The sequence below is a fragment of the Trichomycterus rosablanca genome, chromosome 1, assembly GCF_030014385.1.
Source record: "Trichomycterus rosablanca isolate fTriRos1 chromosome 1, fTriRos1.hap1, whole genome shotgun sequence".
NCBI lineage: Eukaryota > Metazoa > Chordata > Actinopteri > Siluriformes > Trichomycteridae > Trichomycterus > Trichomycterus rosablanca.
The window spans coordinates 15,603,831-15,631,526 of NC_085988.1; the positions used below are offsets into that span (position 1 = coordinate 15,603,831).

The 27,696-nt window shown below is 41.5% G+C and overlaps 1 protein-coding gene across 2 annotated transcripts; it reads right to left on the minus strand.

The window, feature by feature from the left end:
• dctn4 (dynactin 4) lies at nucleotides 1-27,696 on the minus strand. 2 transcript variants are annotated; one of them, XM_062985130.1, is made up of 14 exons: nucleotides 27,558-27,696; nucleotides 26,378-26,448; nucleotides 24,074-24,252; nucleotides 22,820-22,863; nucleotides 22,621-22,728; nucleotides 20,207-20,227; nucleotides 15,955-16,028; nucleotides 14,295-14,407; nucleotides 12,920-13,029; nucleotides 12,755-12,828; nucleotides 12,615-12,669; nucleotides 7,014-7,121; nucleotides 3,808-3,905; nucleotides 1-2,560 (listed from the first exon to the last, which is right to left on the minus strand). In XM_062985130.1, exons 1-14 carry the CDS (start codon nucleotides 27,690-27,692, stop codon nucleotides 2,347-2,349), a joined length of 1,404 nt encoding a protein of 467 aa, XP_062841200.1. In that variant the 5' UTR covers nucleotides 27,693-27,696; the 3' UTR covers nucleotides 1-2,346. The 2 variants fall into 2 exon arrangements, with proteins under 2 accessions (XP_062841200.1, XP_062841268.1); XM_062985198.1 differs by lacking the exon at nucleotides 20,207-20,227.

Consider the following 27,696-nt stretch of genomic DNA (forward strand, 5'->3'; position numbering starts at 1 on the left):
TTGTTTTTAGTTTCAGACTTTTATTAATGTAATGCATTGTACGGGTTCTCTGCACATTTGAGACTCCTACATATCTGCAGCCGTCATATTGTAGCAAATACACTGAAAGTGTGCGGTGATGCTTATTCTCTACTTTAACACAGAATGAATACGTTACATCAATTATACCATCAAAAACTCTCGTAATACATCAGCATTCTGCAGCGCTCTATGAAAAAGCCACAAATCATACAGTACATGAGTCAGAGCGGCAGATCAATACACAAACGGGTCTCTGTGTGCACTGGCTCCCAGTTATTGTTCTGAGAAACGGTTAATGAGGGCATGCGAGAGGAGGTGAACAGTATACCTATAGGAAAGCTCTTTAAGATCAGTGAGAATGTCAAGTGTTTGAGCGTTAGTGATCGACAGGTTGATTTTGGAGCCTCCGATTAAGTCGAGTGTGCGCTACAGAAACACGGTTATAGAAGTGCAATGTTTATTTACAAATATTTCTACACAGTGACCGCGATCTGTTGTAGCGTTACTGTAACTATTGCAGCCATCATTTCCCTCTGAATGAATGCAACTAGGGCTGCATTCACAGATCGTTTCAGGCATCTGTCCAAAAATGCAATGCTGCCGATTCCAATAAAAACGATGCTTTAAATGATCTTATGCAGAGCTTTTATCCATTATACGAAGGATCTTCAAAAAGTTTCCGCACTTTTATATTGTGGTTGGAAGCGGTGAGGGTGGGAGGAGGAGTAATCGGTCGTGTCTGAGAGAGTGAGAGGCGCTTATTGTCCGGATTTAGCTCCATCTGATTTCCATTTTTTTGGACGTTCAAAGAAGCTTTAAGAGGAAGAAGATTTTCATGTGGTGATGGCATTAAAAATTTGGTACGATGCTGGAAAAAATGCATCGGAAGGTGACTGTAGAAAAGTGATGTCATTTGTTTTTGAAATTCTTAATACAGTAGTTTAAAGAAGTGCGGAAACTATTTTCATAGTCATATCCAATTCCCCGCTGTGAACCTGCTGCCACTTGTACAACCGATCTAATCAAGTAGCCAAATCGTGTACGGAAAGCCAAGCTAAGCTTCATGTGACCAGTCCCAGAGCTCGCATATGGCAGCGGTAAGAGACCGAAACCAACCTTTCTTTCTCAAACAAGATAATGTGCTAGCGTGTCAGATAGCTGCTCCACCTGCCCGATCACCCAGACTGCATACGATTTAACGAATTGATGGTCAGAGCCCCGAAAGTGGCAACATTGTGGTGGGAGGGCCTGAACCAGCAACCTTTTGGTCAATAGTCCTGTGCCATAACTGCTGAGCTAACACTGGCCTGTAATCATGAATGAATAAATCATTTATTTAGGTAAGCAAATTAAACCCCCCTTGCTTATATTTATAGATAGAAATCGACTGTTCGTCCACACATTGGTCATTTTAAGCAGTCAATCCACCTTCTGTATGTTTGGGGAGGTATACCAAGAGGAAACCCAAGTGGGCAGAGGATTTATTTATTTATTAGGATTTTAACGTCATGTTTTACACCGTTTGGTTACATTCATGACAAGTTTTAATGTCAAACACGGTCATGGACAATTTTGTATCTCCAATTCATCTCACTTGCACGTCTTGGACTGGGAGGAATCCAGAGCTCCCGGAGGAAACCCACACAGACACGGGGAGAACATGCAAACTTCACACAGAAAGGACCCGGACCGCTCCACCTGGGGATCGAACCCAGGACCTTCTTGCTGTGAGCCACCGTGTATGTGGGCAGAGGGAAAACAAACTCCCTGCAGATAGAATGAGAGGAATTGAGGATAGACCCTAGAATTTTACATCGCATGAGGCTGTGCGGTACACACAATCAACCGTGCCACCAAGCTGCCTGGCCTGTAGCATCTTAATATATGTGGTATTTTATTTTTAGTTATAATTACGCATCCTTTACTGACTACACCTGCATGTTGTTTCCTGGTTTACTCCAGAATAAAGCTGTAAGCTTACAAGCACCTATGGCTGTGTTTCAATCCACATTCTGCACTAATTACTTAGCAAATAAATACAAAAGCATGAGTGTTGTTTCTAATGAACTGGTTTTCTTCTAAACACCATCAAAACCTCACTAGTGACATCAATGCATTTTCCGACAGATGCCGAGAACGTCCATGTTACCTGTACAGCCGTGTACATATCATGTTCATAGTAGTGACTTCACTAGTGCGCTCTGTGTAGGCTATCAAGTCTCTGAAGTGTACATCTAGGCTACCAGTGGCCTTAAGCTCAGCTCCACAAGAGCTCGCTGACCGCTGGCTCATCTGTAGGATGAAGGTGAGACTGAATATTTGTGCCTAGGCGGCAAGCGGACCCAGACTCAGCTCCACGTGCTGTGTGAGCCAGATGAGCTCGGTGGGGGGGTCTCCCTCGTCGCTGGGTCTGATGGGAGCGGCCAGGTTGCGGAAGTCATGCCTGATCTTGAAGGCCACGGTGACGTTGCCCTCTTCATGCTGAGGAATCACTTTGATGAAGAAGCCAATCTTATTGGACTTCCTGAACGCCACCACACTGCAGACGAGAGAGAGAGAGTGGGTTAATTTCTAAAGTACTGGGACACCCCGTCTAATTTCTGAATTCATGTGTTTCAGCCACAGCAATTGCCATCAGGTGTAATAAATCAATTATATAAAGAAAAGTATATGCTTCGAACTTTGCAGCAACAGTTTAGGGAAGGCCCTTTCCTGTTTCAGCATGACTCTATAAAGAAAAGCTCGGTTTATTTGTATTTTTTTTTTTTTCCCTTTTTCTCCCCCTTTAGCGCATACAATTGTTCAGTTTGCATCGTGCTTCCTCTCTGTCTATGCCGAACCCTGCCCTGACAGAGGAGATCGAAGCTAACCAACATCCCCTCCGAAACACTGGCAGCAGCCGGATGCATCTTTGCCACCCACACATCGATGAGTTTGGCGCCACCTAGCGTTGCATGCGGAGAGACACACCCTAAGGGCACTCTCCCTCATCTCTTGTGTAGGCGACCCACCCCCTCCGGTCTCCAATCCCCAATTGACCTCAGCCCCACTGAACAGCTTTGGATTGAACTAGAACATCAACTGAGGCTTTCTTGACCAACATCAGTGCCCAGCCACTGAGCCGGCACAAATTCCCACAGACAAGCTTTAAAATCTTCTGAGAAGCCCTCTGAGAAGAGTGGCTGTTGTTCTAGCTGAAAAGATCCCATAGAGGTCACTCTGTTTTAATACCATTTGTTTTTGAATGGGAAGTCCAACAAGCTTATGGGTTCCACATACATCTGGCCATATAGTGTATGTTCAAGGCAAAAATGAATCTAGTATCTCCAATTCAGCTCACTTGCATGTCTTTGGACTGTGGGAGGAAACCGGAGCACCCGAAGGAAACCCACGCAGACACGGGGAGAACATGCAAACCACAAATCATCCCCAGACAGTGCACCACACTAGATTAGTAGTAAGTTAGATGAGATGAAATGAGCTGAAACAATAATGACACTATAAAACAATAGATTTACACTTACAGCATTTAGCAGACACTTTTATCCACTTGTATTATTTATATTATACTGGACTAGTAATCAGAAGGTTGCTGGTTCAAACCACACTACTGCCAGGTTACGACTGTTGGGCACTGGAGCAAGACCCTTAACCTTTAATTGATTAGACTGTATACTGTCACAGTACTATAAGTCACTTTGGATAAAAGTGCCAGCTAAAAGTACCTTGACCACTGAGAAACCACTGCTTAATTAATCGAGTGTTCTTCTTAATTCAGGAACTTACTCTGGGTCATCCTGAAAGTCCTGGGGCTCGGCCAGCTCGTCATACTCGGCTGCAGCATCCTTTCCTGCCAGGACCAGCTCCTTTGCCGGCACTAGCACCTACACACACACATACAAAAATATATGGTGGAGTTTTACACACACACATATGCACACGCACACACAGCTAAAGCAACCAAGAATATGCTTCTTTTGAAATAGGATGACCAAGTTGAAAATGGACAATTAGATGTGTAAATAACCAAATTTTAAGAAATAACATTTTGATTTTGGGTACTTCATGAGACAATATAGGTATATTGGGGGCGCTCAGGGGTGCGAGGTAAATTACGCTAATCCATTAATGCTGGGATCCAGGGTTTGAATCCTCAGCTTTGCTATCAGCCAGTCCAGCGTCTACATACAGACACGACTGGCTATGTCTGTGTGTGTTACTGAATTGCGCCTAGTCATTTCAGAAAGCCAGACCCACCGCGAACTTGACCAGGATAAAGCAATCGTAGAACATGAAAATGAAAATGTTTGAATGAATTTTGTTAATAGTCTAGCTTGCTTACCAACATGTTCAAGATGGCTGTGTGTAAATAGGGTTGGAAAATGTGTCCGTATATATTTGGCAAAAAAACAATAACACAAACAAGCTAATCTACCATCAAAAATAAATATTGTTGCTAGTGGCACAGTTTAATCTGCCTTTTAGGCTCCTTTTCATTATCAAGCTGCAGAATCTTACAACACGTGCAACACACAGGGAGGAGCCCGCTATACTCTAGTATTCCTCCGTCGCTTCTGTCTGCGCCTCAGCCAGACAGTTGGTGTTACCCATAGGGAACCGTTGTAACGGGGGCGGGACATTTTTCTGCGCAGCTTCCGGGTTGTGGAGCTCTGAATAGTTCCAAACATCCCATAGAGCCCCATTCATTTCCACTACTTATCAAGCATTTTCAGCTGTATGTTGCTTTGTTTTAAAAACACAATGAATTTAATGTCATTAATATACTTAATACTAGGGCTGGGTATCGCCACTTATTTCCTGGATCGATTCGATTCCGATTCACAAGGTCCCGATTCGATTCGATCTTCGATTCGATTTTCGATTCGACACATTTAGGCATATTTGAGTTACATTAACAGGTTTTGTTTAAATATGTACAGATGTTCAGAGAACGAATGTGATAATTGTACAAAGAACACTCATTATTAAAAATATTTGTGTATTTTGTTTACATAAATAATTAATCCAAAACAGAAAACAGTAACATTCATTTTTTATTATTATTTTATATGTCTGACACGCTACAACATTGTAAATGTAATGTAAACATACACCTGGCTGTTGAACAGCCTATGCCAAGTTTACACTACACGACACTCTGATTAACACCTGGTCGCTGTAATGTTCACACTACACGACTGATCGGCGATGGGGGGTTTTACACTACACCATCTATCTCCAGGGGGAATCACAGGCGAGCTTCTCTGGTCTCCAAAACTACGTTTTGTCACGAAAACACACGTGAGAAGTGATGAAAGGTTTAATGATACCACGTCCAAACATGCACATCAACAAGTAGCGAGAGATCAAAGTTTGTGCGCTGATGAAATAAATGAATCTGAGTGGATTTGGCAACACGAGCAGCATGGCTTGTTCTGTAGTGAGTTGGAGGTTAATAAATATTTTGTTTTGTAGAGAACGATCAGGTCAGAAATACTGTAAAACTCGCGTGTGCTGATGTATTCTGATAGAAACTATATTACGCCCCTGTACCACCTGTTTCCAACCTCTCCCCTGTGTTTCCCCTCGCTGTTTCTCACATCGATCGAGAGTCGAGTTTTGATCGCAGAGCGAACACCGAGTTCCTCCCGAATCCAGAGCCGACCCGTCGCCGAGCGAAAATCAGTGCAAAAAGTTGTGTAGTGGTCATAACTTGAGCTTCTGCCATGCTAAACTGATGTGCAGGTCAGATCTCGTTGCATGAAAAAACACTGGCTGGTCACGCGAAATTAAAGGGGGTAACAGATTTCCGTGTGCACCGTAAAAAGGGGCGTATTTAAAAGATCGATCTCGCGTTTATATGAATCGATATCGGATCGTTCAAATAAAGATCGATTCGAATCGAAAAATCGATTTTATAAACCCACCCCTACTTAATACTGTTATTGTTTAGCATTTGCTCAGCACTAAATGTTACAAGTTTATCTTAATTAATAGGTATAACCCAATTTAGCTTAGTCAGTTAAGCTTAATTAATGACACACGAGTCTTTTCACCTAAAATGAGTTGATTAATCAAGAGTCTTGTTACAGAAATGATCATAAAACATTAGAACCACAATAAATCATTATACTTTTACTTTCATACTTAAGTACATTTGAAGGTAAATTTAGTTTAGTACTTTAGTGGAGGTAAAGAGTATTTTTACTTTTATTACTACTTTTACTGGAGTAATATGTTACCTTGGATATCTCTACTTTAACTCAACTACATGGTTTGTGTACCTTGTCCACCACTTACATTAGACAAAATGAATTTGTGCATATTCATAATGAATTCATTCATGTATTACATGTAGGAATCAATGATTAATCACTCATGAAATAAGAGATGAATGAAGCTTTTTCATGTACCTGCACTATAATGTTAAAGGTGCGGTAGTCTGTTTATGAATCTGTTCCCACATGGCTTAGTGTTTAGCCAAAATGATGATTATTATGAATCTTCAGGAAAGTGAAGGGAGATTATAGTTTATGCAAAAAAACAAAACAAAAAAACTAATCTCTGTACTGTATATTGTCTCTACTACTTAATGATATGGCATTATGTAATGTATGCTAATATAATGTACTGTGTGTTAACAAGAACGACCTATTAACAAGTCATTATAAACATCAATCTTCCACTTCATATACCAAACTGACATTAAAGCAGATGCAGTAAATGTAAACGCAGGTGAAAATACCCAGAAATTGTACGAACGTTTATTATTTGCCGTTTAATATTTCATGACAGCGCCGGGATTGTTTGGAACTATCGGAGGGGTACACGAACCACGTGACCGCGTAGCGGCGAGATCAAGGAGTGTCGCAACTCTCTCTATCTACGGCTCTGGTGCTACCTAATTCAGCCAGCTATTCCTTTGTGCATACTAAAGTTCCTCATAAAATAAGCCATATTTAATTTTGACACAGACAGTGATGTTTGTAAACCTTAGCTGTGCTGTTGATGTCATCAGAATCTCCCTCCTCACAGGTGAACAGGCTGACATGGGTGATGCTCTCCACCGGGTTTGTAAGAGTCAGCAGCACCTGAGACTCCTGTAAAAAAATAACACATGCAATGAACAGAAATGCAGAACAATTTTATACACACTAATGGACACCCTTTCTAATTACTGTTTTTGTGTGTTTAAGCCACAACAACTGCTAACAGGTGTAATAAATCAATTATATAAAGGAAATAATATGCCTCCAACTTTGTAGCAACAGTTTAGAGAAGGCTTTTTACTGTTCCAGTATGACTGTGTCCCAGTGCATAACACAAGCTCTACGAAGACATAAAGAAAAACTTGGTTTAAAGAAACTCCAGAGTCCTGACCTCAGCCCCACTGAACAGTTTTGGAATGAACTGGAACATCAGTTGAGGCTTTTTGAAGTATTGAATGTGCACAAATTCCCACAGCCACAATTCAAAGTCTTGTAATACCTAACACACACCCCATCAGGCACAGTTGCAGTTCCTAACAGTTTCTTTTCACCTGCACAAGGCAAGTTCAGCATGCAAATGGAGAGAATTTCCAGTACCTGACTGTAAATCTGCTGCCCCTCACCCAACCCCTAATCTGATTAAAGAGAGCCAGATCACCACACACCCCTCTGACACGTCTAATCTGCGCCGCTTCTTTTCACCTGCCAGTGCTGTGTTCTAACACAAAGCCATGTTGCGTACAGAGAGCCACGCTGTGCTCCATGTGACCCCCTTCCCACTCGTGCAGGTGCACAGACCAGTCCTGGGGATCACATATCACAGCGGCAGTGAGAAGAGAGCCAGGACTTTACAAGCAGGTCCTTCAACCTCTAAACGTTGCAAGGTGGATCTTCCGACGGTGCATCTTGGCGCCACATTTACTGCACGGGTCCAGCTCTGATGCCTGCGTGCACATTGTACGTGCTTTTGACTAGGGCTGGGCGATATGGATCAAAAATTATATCTCGATATATTTTAGCTGAATGGCGATATACGATATACAGTGGGGTCAAAAAGTATTTAGTCAGCCACTGATTGTGCAGGTTCTCCTACTTAGAAAGATGAGAGAGGTCTGTAATTTTCATCATAGGTACACTTCAACTATGAGAGACAAAATGAGAAAAAAAATCCAGGAAATCACATTGTAGGATTTTTAAAGAATTTATTTGTAAATTATGGTGGAAAATAAGTATTTGGTCAATAACAAAAGTTCAGCTCAACACTTTGTAACATAACCTTTGTTGGCAATGACAGAGGTGAAACGTTTCCTGTAAGTCTTCACCAGGTTTGCACACACTGTAGCTGGTATTTTGGCCCATTCCTCCATGCAGATCTCCTCTAGAGCAGTGATGTTTTGGGGCTGTCGCTGGGCAACACGGACTCCACAAATTTTCTATGGGGTTGAGGTCTGGAGACTGGCTAGGCCACTCCAGGACCTTGAAATGCTTTTTACGGAGCCACTCTTTTGTTGCCCGAGCGGTGTGTTTGGGATCATTGTCATGCTGGAAGACCCAGCCACGTTCCATCTTCAATGCTCTCACTGATGGAAGGAGGTTTTGGCTTAAAATCTCACGATACATGGCCCCATTCATTCTTCCCTTAACATGGATCAGTCGTCCTGTCCCCTTTGCAGAAAAACAGCCCCAAAGCATGATGTTTCCACCCCCATGCTTCACAGTAGGTATGGTGTTCTTGGGTTCTTCTTCTTCCTCCAAACACGACGAGTTGAGTTTTTACCAAAAAGTTCCATTTTGGTTTCATCTGACCACATGATATTCTCCCAATCCTCTTCTGGATCATCCATATGCTCTCTGGCAAACTTCAGACGGGCCTGGACATGTACTGGCTTAAGCAGGGGGACACGCCTGGCACTGCAGGATTTGAGTCCCTCTCGGCGTAGTGTGTTACTGATGGTAGCCTTTGTTACTTTGGTCCCAGCTCTCTGCAGGTCATTCATCAGGTCCCTCCGTGTAGTTCTGGGATTTTTGCTCACCCTTCTCATGATCATTTTGACCCCACGGGATGAGATCTTGACCCCAAGGGAGATTATCAATGGTCTTGTATGTCTTCCATTTTCTTACAATTGCTCCCACAGTTGATTTATTCACACCAACCTGCTTGCCTATTGTAGATTCACTCTTTCCAGCCTGGTGCAGGTCTACAATTTTCTTCCTGGTATCCTTCGACAGCTCTTTGGTCTTGGCCATGGTTGAGTTTGGAGTCTGACTGTTTGAGGCTGTGGACAGGTGTCTTTTATACAGATAACGATGTCAAACAGGTGCCATTAATACAGGTAACGAGTGGAGGACAGAAGAGCTTCTTAAAGAAGAAGTTACAGGTCTGTGAGAGCCAGAAATCTTGCTTGTTTGTTATTGACTAAATACTTATTTTCCACCATAATTTACAAAAAAATTCTTTAAAAATCCTACAATGTAATTTCCTGGATTTTTTTTTCTCATTTTGTCTTACAGACCTCTCTCATCTTTCTAAGTAGGAGAACTTGCACAATCAGTGGCTGACTAAATACTTTTTGACCCCACTGTATATCTCAATATTTTTTCATCCCATAAGGTAATAACAACAAGACACTTCTGAGACAAAGCTACATGTTCCAAATACTAAATACCAAAAACACAGGCACTTTTATTAATATTCATGTTAGGGAAGCTTCACACAGGAACTATTTTTCCTTAAAAAAAAAAAAACCGGCCGCTCAGGTGGCGCAGCGGTAAAAAGAGACGCGCTGCAACCAGGGCTGGATTCTGAGAACGTGGTATCGAATCCAGCCTTGCTTTACCGGTTCGAAGCTGAGTGGCTATATGAGCAACGATTGGCCGGTTGCTCATATGGGGGGTGGGAGAAAGAACCGGATGTGGGTCTCTCTCTGTCAGAATGCGATTGCGTTCTCTGCCGGCTGATTGGAGGCGCTTACACAGAGATGGGAGAGGGTGCCCTTAGGGTGTGTCTCTCCGCATGCAACGCTGGGTGGCGCCAAACTCGTCAATGTGTGGGTGGCAAAGATGCATCTGGCTGCTGCTCGTGTTTCGGAGGGGATACGGGTTAGCTTCAATCACCTCGGTCAGGGCAGGGTTCGGCATAGACAGAGAGGAAGCACGATGCTAATTGAACAATTGGATGCGCTAAAAGGGGAGAAAAAGGGGTAAAAATTTTAAAAGAACTATTCTAAGAAAAAGAATGTTGTTTTCTAACGTCTCGCCTGTTGTGTAATGTGAATTACAAATACATTGTCTGGCCCTTTAAGAATGTTAAGTGCACTATAGGGCGCAGGGAGCGAGTGTGTAGGGAAGGTATCAGAATTTATCTGATCACGACCACATACAACATCCAGTACAGAAGTCACTCCCCATAATGTTTGATTTTTACAGATAGAGCAAGTACATGCACATCACATATACAAACACACAAGTCAGAACAACAGGAGACGCACCGCTACGTTATTATTACTTTCTCAACACGTGCATACACTGTTTATATATAAAGTAAACACGTGCATGTCAGCGCGTGAATGCGCTTGTGTTTGTTTATTTCCGTTTTCCAATATTGGTTTTTAATAGAGATGTACCGATCAGGGTTTTTGGCACCGATTTCGATCTCCGATCTCCTTTCAGGGTGATCGACCGATAGCCGATTTCGATCGGGGGGGGGGGTGCAACATGCCCACACACACACACACACACACACGCAGGTTTAATGTTATCCAGTTCAGTCTGAAAAAAAACTTAAGAGCCTCACAGTGAAGATAAACCGGAGACAAACGCAGCAGCGTGTGTGTGTGTGTGTGTGTGTGTGTGTGTGTGTGTGTGTGTGTGTGTGTGTGTGTGTGTGAGTGCCTTTAAGAGAGACGCTTTGTTCACAGTGTCGCTAAGTGATTCATGAGTCGATTCGTTTTCAGTCGAAGCGTAAGTTTTTCTTCTCAGTTATCTCTCGGTGTTTACTTTTATTAATTAAATGTCGTGGTTTTAAATAAACACCAGCTACTACAGAACATTTTGTGTGACTCTCTTACATTAAAAAGCTTCATTAAAAAGCTATTACCACAGATCTGTAACCGACCGTCAGACTCGTTCCGTCTAAGGAGCTAAAAGTTTTCTAAAAGTTCAGCAGATGATCCTGAACTAACGAATTTGGTAATGAATAAACTTTTGCCTCGGATTGGCTCTGTAACGTTTTCTGTTCTCATCTACATCACAAGTAAGAACCGCTTACGATTTACCAAAGTGAACCAGGAGTTTATATAAGGTGCTGATAGAATCGACTCAGATGTGACCGGGTTGAATTATCTTTTTAAAGTAAATATTACAATCAGCAAAATTACATCGTAAGAGCTTTCACGATGGTTTCTGTACGATGGTTGATGAATGGTGATGCGATGGTTGGTGCTTCGTAGCTCAAAGTCTGGATCAATCCACTGAGCTGTTAAGCTTAACATGGTCTTTATATATCACACGATCGAATCGGCTACATTTGGGAAATATCGACCGATCGCCGATAGCATATTTTGATTAAAAATCGGCCGATACCGATTCATAGCCGATCGATCGTCCCATCTCTAGTTTTTAAAACGAATAACGACTCGTTTTCTTGTTTTTCAACTTTGGGATTTGAAGTGAAAAACGAATGAAGGTACACGGAGCTGGAACCTTTTGTCTGGACTTGTTTTCGGCGTTCTCTACAGAATACATTATTCCGCTGCTCATCTGATACTTTGAATCCGAACCATCTCCAAATAACTGAGCCATTATTATTCTTTTTACTAACCGGCTCCTTCACCGTCTCCATGCTATCATGGGAGTTTTACTTACAGAAGTGTGTTCTGAGGGCAGAAGGAATTGGCGGTGGGGAGGGAGAGGCGAGTTGTGTTCAGTGAGGGAGAGGGGCGGGGCAGGTGAACATGCGCAGAGACAAACTGGGAGAAGAGAAAGACGAACTGTCGGATCTAACTGGAACGCAACATCTATATCGATATAAGTGATATTGTCTTATCTTATATCGCGTATGAAAATATATCGATATTTTATAAAATCTCGATATATCGCTCAGCCCTAGTTTTGACAGTGGACAGGAGTTAGCTGGACGTTTTAACTTGCCTGTAACTGTGTTGACACATTCACCGAATCATAAGGATTCAAATGATCAGCACTTTAAGCTACAGTTGCTCTTCTGTTGGTCTGAACCAGACACCGTAGCCTTCGAGTCTGCCCAGCAATGCACCGGCGGTTTGTCGCCTTCTCAGACCACTGTCGGTGGGTTCTCATAATAGCTGTCTGTTAGTGACCTTTGATGTTTTAGAGAAACTTTAACTCAGTCGGCTATTAACAACGATTTGGCTCTTATCAAATTGACTCAACAAGCGACCATGCTGCATTCAACAAATGAACAACGAGGAACTACTATCCATCCAGCATTTTTTAGACCACTGACCATCATATGCACTATTGTTATGAAAATAGGTCTTATGGAGCGGCTCTACAGTTTTGGCTCTTTAATGTACTGTATGTTTAACTAATATTTGGAGTGCAGTCCATTCAGATGTGCAGACTTACCTTCATGTGACGCAGGTTTGGAATGGACATGATTCTAACTTCAGGGATGTAGCTCCTGTAAAAAACAAGCATCCATTTAACAAACACAGAAGAACATCCAACATCTGTGTCTACATGAAGTGAAAAGCTCTCAAACTCACACGGCCACCAGCTGGATTTTGAACTTGATGGACGTTGGATTGAACTCTGGTTTGCTCAGATTGTGCTCACATTTCTGATGAAAGGGAAAGGTAAGCGTTAACAGGGGTAACAAATAAATAGCAGTGTGTGTGTGTGTGTGTGTGTGTGTCTGTGTGTGTGCTTACCCTGCAACGCAGTGAGCGTTTCATCAGCAGGTGCTTGTGTTTGGGGTGGAGCTGCGAGGCTCCTGCAGGCTGGAAGTCGGGCTGCAGCAACCTCTGGCGAAGTGTGGTGACTGCATGAACACAAACACCGCTTATTGTTAAGTGCATGCTCATGCCTTGTGTTTATGGTCCTACTAAATTCATGGGAAAAAGCGCTTAATTTTATGGACCTTAATGGAAAAGTGTCACCTCAAAAGAACAAGCCAGTAAAGTATTTATGCTCCCGATAGTTTGTCTATTTACAGTTTCTTTCTTTCTTTATAAACTCAGCAAACCCTAAAGATGCTCGGTTACACTAGTACTACCTCATAGCACAAATTGACCAGTAAACGTGAGGCACTTGTACACTACACCAGGGGTTTTCAACCTTTTTGGACATGCGCCCCCCTTCGTGAACCCCCCCCAGCCCCCCCCCCAAACTTGCGCCACGCCCCCCCGTCAACCACCTTCGTCAACCACCGCACAGACATCATTGAGAAAGCTTCTGACAAGCTAAAGTAACGTAATTAACGCTGTGCACATCATACATACAACGCAATTGAAAATATTACTTTAAAAAGATAATACAGCCAGATCCCATCTGAGCCGATTCTATCAGCACATTATATAAATTCGTGGTTCACTCTTGTAATTCGTAAGCGGTTCTTGCTTTTTGATGTAGATGAGAGCAGAAAACGTTACTACACAGAGTCAAGCATAGACAAAAGTACATCAATTACTAAGCTGGTTAGTTCAGGATAATCTGCTCTGACTGACAGAAAACGTTTAGCTCCACAGGCAGAACGACTCTGACTCGGTTACCGCTCTGTGGTAATAACCAGTATAATTAAGCCTGAGCTTTTTAAGGTAAGCGAGTCACACAAAATGTTCTGTAGTAGTTGGTGTTTATTTACAACCGCAACATTCATTAATAACAGTAAAAACGGAGAGACGTCTGAGAAGAGAAACTTACGCTTAAAATGAATCGACTCCTGGATCACTTATATCGATACTGTGAACAGAGCGTCTCTCTTAAAGACACACACACGTCCTATAACAGCGGTCGTTGCTTTTGTCACCGGTTTATCTTCACTGTGAGCCCTATTTTGAAGGTTTTTTGAACTGAACTGAATAACATTAAACGTGCGTGTGAGCGTGGTCAGTTAGAGTAATGAAATCTGTCTCCCGTGGGTGAAAAATTAATTGCTTTAGTTTTAGAAGTAAAAAAATCTCGTAATGCCACACCCCCGGTCAGACACTCGCACCCCCCCAGACAAGTTGAAGACCCCTGCACTACACAAATGAAAAATGTTAAATAATTTTTTTTTTTCAACATCAGTGTGCATGTGAGACTGACCTTCAGGCAGATTGATCGGCCGTGTGTAAAAGTCCTCAGGCAGCGGCTCCACCTCATCCAGAGCCTGAGCTGGTTCAATACTGATCTCCTTCTGTTCCTCTCCCTCTTTAAGACTACAGCACACAACACCACACCCAAACACAAAGCTCAGTAAACAACCAGTCATACTGTGATCTTTAAAATATGTGGACACTTGACCATGAACTTGCTGGACATCCCATTTCAAAATTTCCACAAGATTTTGGAGCACGTCTTCGAGAATTTGAACAGATTTAATTTAAAGAGCTTTGATGTGCTCAGGTACTGATGTTAGACGAGGAGGCCTGGCTCACAATCGACACTCCAATTAATCGCAAAGGTGTTCGAAGCATAAATGATATGCCTGCAAACAAAGCTGAAAGCATATCATTTAATACAACTGTTAGCAATATACACTTGATAATTAGGAGGTGTGTCCACAATGGTTTATGGTTGTATATTGCACAAGTCCAAAATAAAATCAATCTACAAAGACTCCCCTCACCATTTTAACACAACTGTAAATGATAGCTGTACATATAGGTTACAGTACAGGAGTGTTTATGCTGTGTGATGACATTTGTTACTTGAACATGGGTAAAACTTAAATACAGTGGTACCTTATAACTCGACGTCCCCTAAACTCGAAATCTTTGAAACTCGACGCCCTTCATTGAGAAATTTGTACCCTTAAACTCAAGTGTGCGACTGCCGCTTTGTTCAGCGCTCGGCTTGAGCGGTGCAGTAAAACGTCATCAAAGTGCAAATATGAGAGGAATCTGCATTTGTGTATAATAACAGTCAAATTTTCTTTGAAAGGTCCACATGTATCTGTCTTTAACTATATGTTCTTCACTGTTTCACTTTTAAACTTGTGTTACAGCTCGAGGTTCTGAGAAATTTTGAGAATAAAACGCTTATTATTAAAAAAGCTTAACGTGACTTACGAGACGTATTAAAAGAACGAGACAGTAACACTAAACTTCTCTTAATTATTACTGCTCATAAGTTCTCTCCACTAATGAAATTCCTAGCTTGCTGTTTTAGTACAATAAGTCACATTAAGCGTTTTTCATTCTGACCGAGTCGCTTGTACCACATCGTTTCTTTTTTGTGTTATTTTCAGTGCATAAGCGTCAAAAACAACCCCAATATTTTACATTAGCCAAAAATACACTGCCTGGCCAAAAAAAAGGTCACCACCTGGATTTAACTAAGCAAATGGGTAAGAGCCTCCCATTGGATAATTACTGCATGGGTGATTATGTTTCAGCTGGCAACAAGTTATTTAACCCTAACTGATGCAGTGAGTAGCTTCTCATTTGTTAAACAACCACGTGGAAAGACGCATCCTGTGGTCGTGGAAAAGATGTTAATCTGTTTCAGAAGGGTCAAATTATTGGCATGCATCAAGAAGAGAAAACATCTAAGGAGAAGCTGAAACTACTAAAATCGAATGCGTGCCGTAATCAAAGCTAAAGGTGGTCCAACGAAATATTAGAGTGTGTGACCTTTTTTTTTGGCCAGGCAGTGTATACAGTCAGTATAACTGACGTCGAGTTTCAAGGTAGCACTGTATTTTGGATTGAACAGAGATTTTAGAACTACTAAACTAAGATACAGTATTATAACAAGTACTTACGAGAGACCATAGAGAGCGCTGATAGGAGCTCCAGGTCTTTGTCTCTGCAGTCGGGTGCCCAGCCCATACTTGTCCTTTAAATATCCAAATAAAAAAATAGCAATGTAACAAAAACTGTTCCAATTGGACAACACATGTCTAATTTAGCTAACAATGAATTACAACAATGGTGGGCAAACTACGGACCGTCAGGCTATTTAATCCGGCTTCTTGAGTGTTTACAAAATTGTCATAAAGAACGCAATAACCTGCGTTTCAGTTATGGTAATGATAGGTAATGATTTTTACATGCAATTTATATTACTTCACCCCCCCCATCTGCTACTCTCCCGGCCCGACTGTTAAATTTTAAACCCCAGTGTGGCACCTTAAGTCAAAAAGTTTGCCTACCCCTGAATTAGAGATAACAGTTGCCCATCTGAACAAGATTTTACAGTCATTGTTATTAATGCCTAGCAGCTTTCACTCATTATTAACCTTTCACTTCACTTACTAAACCTATAATCACTATAAACAACCTTCAATGAGCAGCTTTATGCTTCACTTTCAGCACAAAAGCCCACCATCCAAGTCCAGATACCAAATATATCTTCTCTGACTATATTTGGGGTTAGGCTGATTTCATTTACATTTCACAAAAGTGTTTTGAGCTTTGTTCACCACAAGGCTGGGTGCATGTTGCCGTTTACATGCAGTTTTGTATTAATGTATAAATATGTAGGATTTTTAACGTCATGTTTTACACTTTGGTTACATTCATGACAGGACACGTAGTTACTGGTTACACAAGATTCACCAGTTCAAGTTTAATGTCAAACACAATCATGGACAATTTTCTATTTCCAATTCTTGCAAGACACGGGGAGAACATGCAAATTCCACACAGAAAGGACCTGGACTACTCCTCCTGGGAATCGAACCCAGGACCTTCTTGCTGTGAGGTGACAGTGCTACCCATTGAGCCACCGTGCCATTTGAGCCATGACGTCCCAGTTTTGCATAAAAGGTATTTGAGTTCTAGCAGCGTAGTGATGTGGAGACGTGAGAAGAAAAAAAAAACGGTTTCATGAAACTGTATCGCTTCAATCAAAGAGTATTAAATCTTATTAAAAAGCTACAAAGCTACAACAAGCAATTCCCAGATTAGTAAACACTGGATTGCTATCTAAAATACAAACCCGGTCTCACCGTTTTACAGCTTACTGGTTGTCGTACTGTATTTGTCGCACAATGTTATGTGGAGTTAACAGTTCAGGGTTTTTGAAGCAGTAAGAATCAGTTTTTCTCCACCGTGTCTGTGCTTCACTTCTGTCTGTCATATATTCATCTAATTAGTGGTGCTTTGAAAAGGTCAGCAGCAAACTGGGTCACAGTTAGTGGTAAAAAACCACAACTTCCTCAAAAAAGCACAGCAACATCGGAACTGTCTTATTGCCACATTTCAATTAAATGCAGCTTGTAAGGAAAATTTTAATAAACTATTCATGTAAATATTTGAATTATATTTAATTCAGTTAAGTCTGAACTGTTTTCTTGAACAGTGAACTTTTTAATATCTCCCTTTACAAGCCCAAGGGCCTAGTCACCTGATAAGTAAGTATTATTTATTATAAAAGTTCATGTGATATTCAGTCCCTAGCAGATGATCAGCTGTGCTGATAGAAAGATAAATAGGCGCAAGGGCTGAAAGACCGCGCTTCCACTCACAGGGTTAGTGAGCCAGTCACAAATATGACATTCAGACTAATGATTACTATTAAAACACTAAAGACAGACAGAAATATATTAAATACAGTGTATCACAAAAGTGAGTACACCCCTCACATTTCTGCAAATATTTCATTATATCTTTTCATGGGACAACACTATAGACATGAAACTTGGATATAACTTAGAGTAGTCAGTGTACAGCTTGTATAGCAGTGTAGATTTACTGTCTTCTGAAAATAACTCAACACACAGCCATTAATGTCTAAATAGCTGGCAACATAAGTGAGTACACCCCACAGTGAACATGTCCAAATTGTGCCCAAATGTGTCGTTGTCCCTCCCTGGTGTCATGTGTCAAGGTCCCAGGTGTGAATGGGGAGCAGGGCTGTTAAATTTTGTGTTTTGGGTACAATTCTCTCATACTGGCCACTGGATATTCAACATGGCACCTCATGGCAAAGAACTCTCTGAGGATGTGAGAAATAGAATTGTTGCTCTCCACAAAGATGGCCTGGGCTATAAGAAGATTGCTAACACCCTGAAACTGAGCTACAGCATGGTGGCCAAGGTCATACAGCGGTTTTCCAGGACAGGTTCCACTCGGAACAGGCTTCGCCAGGGTCGACCAAAGAAGTTGAGTCCACGTGTTCGGCGTCATATCCAGAGGTTGGCTTTAAAAAATAGACACATGAGTGCTGCCAGCATTGCTGCAGAGGTTGAAGACGTGGGAGGTCAGCCTGTCAGTGCTCAGACCATACGCCGCACACTGCATCAACTCGGTCTGCATGGTCGTCATCCCAGAAGGAAGCTGACGCACAAGAAAGCCAGCAAACAGTTTGCTGAAGACAAGAACATGGATTACTGGAATGCCCTGTGGTCTGACGAGACCAAGATAAACTTGTTTGGCTCAGATGGTGTCCAGCATGTGTGGCGGCGCCCTGGTGAGAAGTACCAAGACAACTGTATCTTGCCTACAGTCAAGCATGGTGGTGGTAGCATCATGGTCTTGGGCTGCATGAGTGTTGCTGGCACTGGGGAGCTGCAGTTCATTGAGGGAAACATGAATTCCAACATGTACTCTGACATTCTGAAACAGAGCATGATCCCCTCCCTTCGAAAACTGGGCCTCATGGCAGTTTTCCAACCGGATAACGACCCCAAACACAACCTCCAAGATGACAACTGCCTTGCTGAGGAAGCTGAAGGTAAAGGTGATGGACTAAACCCAATTGAGCACCTGTGGTGCATCCTCAAGTGGAAGGTGGAGGAGTTCAAGGTGTCTAACATCCACCAGCTCCATGATGTCATCATGGAGGAGTGGAAGAGGATTCCAGTAGCAACCTGTGCAGCTCTGGTGAATTCCATGCCCAGGAGGGTTAAGGCAGTGCTGGATAATAATGGTGGTCACACAAAATATTGACACTTTGGGCACAATTTGGACATGTTCACTGTGGGGTGTACTCACTTATGTTGCCAGCTATTTAGACATTAATGGCTGTGTGTTGAGTTATTTTCAGAAGACAGTAAATCTACACTGCTATACAAGTTGTACACTGACTACTCTAACTTATATCCAAGTTTTATTTCTATAGTGTTGTCCCATGAAAAGATATAATAAAATATTTGCAGAAATGTGAGGGGTGTACTCACTTTTGTGATACACTGTATAATTAGCAACTGTCTGTAGTCTGTAGTTAAAGGTCCAGAGCTGATGCAGTGATAATTAATGGTGTGTTTCACAAAGTATGACAATGTAGGATTATTTCTTAAATTGACCCTAACAACAATAAGCTCTAATACACAATATGGCTAAAAGTATGTGGACATGAGCTTGTCTTAAAATTATGGGCAAATGCATTGTGCCATTTGTGGCTATTTCTGCCTTTGTATGTCTCTGGGAATTTGTATTTATTCATTTAATAGAGTATTTTAAGGGGAGGAACTGTTGTGGCTCACAATCAATGTTCCAACCTATACCAAAAGGGCTGAATGGTATTAGGATTGAGGCTCTGTGCTGGCCATTAACACCAAGTGCAACAAACCACGTCTTTAAGGACGTCAGTTTGTAAACAGGGAAGCAGTCATGCAGAAAGAGGAACAAGCTTTCCCCAAACTGCCGCCACAAACTTGGAAGCCTATAATATCTTATCATATATTTGATATTAGGGCAATCAAGTCACGTAGTGGTACACTGCTCTAGCCCACTACTTCTGGGATCCAGAGTTTGACTCTCCAGCAGTGCTATTAGCGCATCATGCTTACATACAGACATGGTTGGGTTTGTCTGAGAGGGGGATGGCAGAGGCCCTGTGATGAATTGGCATCCTGACTGGGTTTGTTACTGCATTGTTTGGAAAAATCAGACCTTGCACGACTCTGACAAATATGAAGCAGTGATAAAACAGGATTTTAAACCTTTAAACCTTTAAGATATAAAAAACGATGTCCACATACTTATAGTCTAGTTGTAATGAGGCATTAAAGTAATAGTTGTGACAGGGCTTAGTGTTAGTGTCAGAACTGTGAAAAAAGTGCCACTTACCACCACATGTATAGTGTGTTGCTGGGAGAGGGGGGGTATAAGGCAAAAGATCAGCGTGCACAAGCAAAGAAAACAAGAGAGAGAATTAAGCATGTAAAAATAAAGCACAAGCAGGTAAATTAGTGGCAGCAACAGGGGACGTGTCCCTGTGTCCCTGTGATTAAACCAAGCTGTGGATAAAGTGCAGTCAGTGAATCAGATGCATGCATGCAGAACCCCGAGTCAATGGCTGCGTCCGAAATCGCATACTTAAGCAGTACATACTAAACTGGAGGCAGTGAGCACTGCTCGGCCGATAAAGCAGTACGCTCTTTCAGTACGCAAGTGTGCAGTATGCACGCAACTTATCAACGTCACGTGATGCATGACGTCACATCATCACAGTTATAACAATATTAAAATCAGACACAATTTATTCTGTCATTGACCGCAAAGCTACTCGTAACGTTATGCAGGATTGTACTTAATCATAACATTTTAATGTTTATTTGTTTATTAGGATTTTAACGTCATGTTTTACACTTTGGTTACATTCATGACAGGAACGGTAGTTACTCATCACACAAGGTTCATCATTTCACACTAGGTTATATCGAACACAGTCATGGACAATTTTATATCTCCAATTCACCTCACTTGCACGTCTTTGGACAGTGGGAGGAAACCGGAGCTCCCGGAGGAAACCCACACAGACACGGGGAGAACATGCAAACTCCACACAGAAAGGACCCGGACCGCCCCGCCTGGGGATCGAACCCGGGACCTTCTTGCTATGAGGTGACAGCGCAACCCACTTAGCCACCGTGCCACCCCATGACATTTTTAAAGCTTGTCTTACTCTGCTTTCTACATATGCCTTTACAGCTCCAGTTAAATTATGGGATAGATGATCGGGCCGCAAATGTACATCGTTTGCATACTCAAAAATGGATGCCCAGGCAGTAGGTCATCCGGGTACTTTTGGCGTACTGTTTAATGAATACTACGTATTCAGACACACTACCCGCTCTCGAGTACTGTTTTTCAGTAATGTTCAGTATGGAAGTATGCGATTTTGGACGCAGCCAATGTCTAATAAGTAAAAGGATTAAATACATATTTAAGATATGCATACATCTCGTGGTCATTTATTTCAGATCCTGCTTTAACAACAATGCTAATAACAATCTTTAGCACAGTACTGTATCTCTGGGCCTCAGATTTGTCAGGCGTTATGACACCTTCATGTTCACCAGGGTTCTGTCACTACAATCCATCCTTAACTCAATAAGTTACTCACTGTGCACCAGCAAGTCTACAACAAATCAGGCTGACAGTGCACCAAAGTCAAGAATGCAGCCTGGACAGGGTGTCAAACCACTGGTCGGTGCTAGTTCAGTGGTTAAAGTGATCAGAAAATTGTTGACTCAAGCCCCACCACCACCAAGTTGCAACCGTTAGGGCGAATTCACATGGGAAGCGGCAAAACCACGAGCCTTAGCGTAAACCGACACTGCTCAGCGCTTGCTGCAGTAAAACGTCATCAAAGTGCGAATATGAGACGAATCTGCACGTGTGAAATAACCATCATATCCGCTCCACATGTATCTGTGTTTATCTGGATTTTCCTCACCGTTTCACTTTTAAACTTGAGTTACAGCTCAAGGTGCTGAGAAACTGTGAGAATCAGCTTTTACGGGAGAGTTTAAAATGCTTATCGTTAAAAAAAAAGCTAAACACGGTTTAATGTACTACAACATTGAACACGACACAGGAACACTGAACTTCTCTTAATTATTACTGCTTATAAGTTCTCTCCACTAATTCTTACATTTACATTTTCAGCATTTAGCAGACGCCTTTATCCAAAGCGACTTACAATTGAGACAGTATACATCGCAAGCAGTTGAGGGTTAAGGGCCTTGCTCAAGGGCCCAACAGTGGCAAGCTGGCTGATGCGGGGCTTGAACCAGCAACCTTCTGATTACTAGTCCTGTACCTTAACCGCTGTGCTACCACTGCCCTTCTTAACTAGTACCTAGGGACAGTGTACAACATCCAGTCCACCTTCCGCATTCTGCATTTTGAAGGCTGGGTAAAAACAAAGCACCAAGAGGAAACCCACACAGGCACAGAGGGAACATCCCGGTGACTAGAAACAAGGTGTTAATCCAGGTACCTCAGACACCCACACTACCTGTCTTACTGGAAAACCAGCACGTCCAAGTACACTAAGGGTTATATCAATCATATCTGACATATTACTGTTACCCCGCTAAAAAATACATCCAATCCGAATAGGTTTTGACATTAGTACATATCAGGCTTAACTGCGGCACTATGGGGTTAACCAAAAAAAAAAAAAAAAGAAGAGAGATTCGACTTTGCCTATTATGAGCCATGTATGAACTGAACAAATGGGCGTGTGAGTGTACCGAGAAAGCCTGAGGCATGAAGGGACGTCGTCGAGCCAGTTTCTTCCGGTCTCTCTCCAGCTTTTCTCTCTGAGCCAGTTGTTGATAATACTCAATCAGCTTATTGATCTGATGAGCCAACAAAGACAAAAAACCCACATTAAAATAAATAATCATGTTTTACTAATATAATACTGTTACCATTGCTGTGGTCACGTACTCTTTGAGCGTGAGGATTCTCCGGTTCCAGCCACCCTCCGCTGGCTGTAACACACAATACAAACATCATTTTATTATCACGCATACAAAAATGAACATAAAATTGCAGCACACTTACTTAAAAATACTACTTTAATATTTAGAAATTCATTTCTAATGTAAGTCATTTCATTTTTGATTTCATTCCATTTATGCATTTTTCCCTTCTTCTCCTGATTTAGTCATATCCAATTACCCTAGTTGTATCGCCTCCACTGCTGCAGACCCTGACCCCAACCAAGGAGGACCGTACCTAACACACGTCCCTTTCGACACATGTAGTAGCAGCCAACCACTTCTTTTCACCTGCACTAGACTTGTTGACACAGGGAACAGTATCGTGTACGGCAAAGTTTTTTTGGGTGGGAGGCTTTATGAATGGAGGCTTTATGTTACATCTTGTAAACCACAGTGGGACCAGATGAACTTGATGTGTTTTGATATGTTGCCTGGGTCATGGACAAAATGTGGGTCACTTGAAAAAAAGTTCAAAAACCCCTGGTGTACAGGGAGTCACGCATCGAGCTCCATTATTCCCAGTCTCCATGCGGCGCCATTGACCAGCCAGCAGAGGCCGCAATTCCAGCAGTGATGAGGAATTCCTCCATCCCTCCCGCTCGACATACATTAGCCAATCATGTAGGCGCCTGGTCAGCCAATAGCAAAGATGACATTTGAATACAACATACAAATACCTATGGCTAAAAGTATTTGGACACCTGACCATGACCTGACCATTGCTGGGCATCTCATTTTAGTGCTGTTAAAATAAAATGACCTCTATGTGATCTTTTTAGCTGGAACAACAGCCACTCTTCTGAGGTTTCTCACAAGACTTATGTATGTATGTGGGAATTTGTGCCCATTAAGTCAAAAGAGCATTTGTATGGCGGCACAGCCTCAAATGATATTCCAGTTCATTCTAAAGCTGTTCAGTGGGGCTGAGGTCAGGACTCTTGCTTTGTGCACAGGGGTAGTCATGCTGAAACAGAAAAGGGCCTTCCTTAAACTGATGCTGCAAAGTTGGAAGCATTTAATTTCCTTTATATAATTGATTTATTACACCTGTTAACATTTGTTGTGGCTAAAACACATGAACTCAATAATTAGAAGGGGTTTCCCAATACGTTTGTCTACATAACTGTGGTGGCATATGCCTAAAAAGAAAACCTATTCTGGATGGCCTGTTTTCCTTCTGCACTGACAGCTTTCTTACCCACAGACTTGTCGGCCATGCCTACATCGCGAGAGGTCCAGCGGCAGAAGCCACAGGCCAGGTAATACGCTTTCTTCATGGTGGTTTTTGTGGGATCGTCAGGCAGTGGAGCAGGTATGTTGGTGGCACGTGTGGACAGGGTATGCATGCAGCATGGGCAGTCAAAGCAGTTGGCGCATCTGAAAAGAATTCGCAATAAAAACACCTGTCAGGAGTGATATGGTCCACATTCGTCTGGGTGATTAGTTATAATTAGGGCCTTACTAAATTCACGGGATAATGTGTTGCATCCACAGAATTGAATTAGGTAGGGCCTTAGTTATGATGTTATTGATGTTATGTCTTTCCTGAAAACCTGTAGCAACGCTGTGAGCTCAAGCACTCCGCAGTGTTGTGCTAGCGTGGTAGACTGTTGTGCCACAGCACATTGCTTAAAGCATGAGTGTTTCAAATTAAAATGAAAACCAAACATGCGGCTGCACTTTCACCAAGCTGAATAAATCTAATAATGGACATGGGAATAGGGCTGTCGCGCTAACCGCAATTTTGAAATATCGCGGTATAGACCAGCCAACCGCAGGGCATGCCAAGCAACCGCAACACCGCGGTGTTCACGTTTTTTCTTTCTTTCTTCTATTTTTTTTTGTTTATATTGTTGCAGGGTCCATCTTGTTTTACGCTTACATTCGGGCGTAATAAATGTTAAATGAATTCATAATGAAAATGAGCTAGGAGCGTCATTTTCCCGCAACCTGTTCTCATGCGTTGCTGCTGAGTTTCAGGCTTTGTGTTTTAAAATGTAAACAATCGCAACAGGAATTATAGGCAAGTTTATTAATGATCAAATTGAGTTCACACTCAATAAAATACTTGTAATTTAGACTATATTCAAACAGCCTCGGTGAACTAAAACACTTAATGACGGTTAATATGGCATTGCAGCCTGCAAATATTCTCTTGCTGGTCTTGCTGGAATGATTTAAATGTATTTTTTCGTTGAATAAAAATGTATTGAAACGAATAATAACTTGAAATGTAGTATATATTGTTATGTTAATTATATCTACTAAATAGATAGTTTGTCGCATTGTAAAGTCGCATGCAGGTACAGTACACGTGTATTAGTGTAACGAGCCCCATCAGAGAGAGTTTTAGTACCGAGGGGAACATCGCTACCCCACTCAGATTCTCTCTAAACCACATCAGATGAACGTGTTGGTTCTTCTAGCGCGCATAATAACGCAGGTTTAAACTCTTACAGACTTTATTATATTTCTTTTTTACCATATTTTGATTAGATGTGTATTTACAATATTTAGCCTAAACACTTTTTTTTTTTCGTTTCACACTGTATATCTAGCCTAGGAGCTAAATTTAAACCTTTTTTAATAGAGAAAAGACACGCATCCCTGCACTGTTCTGTATTTAACATTAAACACGCATTTCATTGGTCTTAAAGCTGTCTCATCTTTTTCATTATAAAGCAATAATATACCGAATCATAGCCTAACAATAAAGCTTGTTTATATAGCTCTAAAATCCAGATTAATTAAGTAATTTTCAAAAACAAAAAAAAATGGCGATATTACCGCGTACCGCGATATTGAGACAGTCTGAATATCGCAAGGGGAAATTCTTTCACCGCCACAGCCCTACATGGGAAGATTTTCTAGGTTGTCTAGGTTGAGATTAAAAACCGGGTAAGAATCTGTGTGGCTTCCATGAAGAACGTAATTATTTATTTGGATTTTAATGCTATGTTTATCAAGTTAATGTCATTTTATGGCAAGATAGTTATTATGTTTCTGTCTGCTTATTTCATCTTGTCTTTTTAATTTGGGCTATTTAAAATTTTCCTTTTTTTAGGGCTATTTCTGAGCTATTTTTATATTTTCTATTTTTATGGCTGCAGGGTAGGTTAAAACTGTTGTCTTGTGTAAGGGTTTCATTCATGGCTCCAGGCATGTTTACTTGTTGTCTTTCCTTGGTGTATTAGGGTTTCCATAAGGAAAAGTGGTAAAAAAAAATCCTCTTAATGTTGTAAAGTAGGAACTTGCATGTTAGAATTCAGTTAGCAACAGAATCTGAGAATGTAGACAGCTATCTAAAACAAGTCCAAGTTCATTTTTAAATGTGATAGGAGTGACATCCAAGGAGACAAGGTCTTGCCTTGTATGATTAAGCTATATGAAATAAGTAGTTCTTCACACACAGTGCCAACTTTGTTTGAAATTGAGGCATGTAGAAACACGTTACTGTGACACTGATTCTAACATGGCTGTCAATTTAAAATGAAGTGTTTACCTGTTCTTTTTGAGTTTGGCCTCAGCTGAAGGCATGTTCTCCAGACAGCTGGGACAGTAGTGGGAGTCAACCTGAAATAAATACCCAGTACCACTGTTACAAAACACTCATTACAAAAAATTTCCACTGCATTATTACAGTACGCGTGTGTGTGAATGAGGAGGGAGAGCAGTGGAAAGGTGAAGTGGTAAAAGTAGCCCTCTATCTTCTTGCTGGTTGTCCTCATCCTCTTTTACCTTCAACTCTTCCAAGTATAATGGACTTTTCCAATTAACTGAGTTTTTTTTCATGTTTCAAAAACACTAACTAATTTACTAAGTAGCTACCCTTTCCAACATGTCAATCAAATACCTAGACCACATTTAAATTGAAGAGGTGTAAACAAACAAGCTGCTCCACGTACTAACAGGAAATAATGACATTGACATAAAGTGAAGGAAATATAAATATATATTTCTCAGGAAATATAAATAGAGTGATTTTTAGAATTGTACTTGTTTGTTTAGTAAAGATGGTCAAGTGTCATCAACTTGAATAAAATGTTGTGTATTATGAATGAACTGTGAATGGTTTTGCAGTCTTAATGGTTTTCCTGGCGATTGTGAAAGGGTTATTTATTAAGTTAATTCTACTTTATGATTATTTTTACAACTTTAAACAGTGTTATTCATGTAAGACCTGATTAGGGGTTAAACTGACAACTATTATTACAAGTATTATTATTATAACTAGTATTTGAGAATCTGTTTGGGGTGCGGTGATGCTTAGCCATGTCACTAACGGTCAGCTAACCGGCAATTATAACATTAAACGTACAATACGGACATGTATACACCCAAACATTATAAATAATGGCTGTTTATGATCATCTAAAACCTTTTTGAGAATGCTTAAATTATAACTTTACTCGTATTTCTCAAAACAAAAGCATTCAGTTAAGTAAACTATCTGAGGCGTTAGCATCTGGCTAACAGATGAATGAGTTGCCAAAAGGCCTACTGCAGTTAAACTGACAAGCTAACAGCCAATAGAAAAGCCAGGATATATGACTGACATACGAAGCAGCCAATCAACGTCAAAACAATTACGACCTGTAGGCGGGCATAAACCGCAGCTTCATTATAAATACAGCCGATCCAGCTCTCCACCCAGTCAGTCGTATAAAACAATGAATACTCACCTCATGTGACACACATTCCAGCGAGCGTAATTCACTGCAGTATCGGCAGAAATAGAGCTGAGAGAGCGGAGCGCGGATCTTTTTCTCTCCGCGGACCAAATAAACCACTCTGTCGGGCTGCAGAAGAGACGCCATGTCT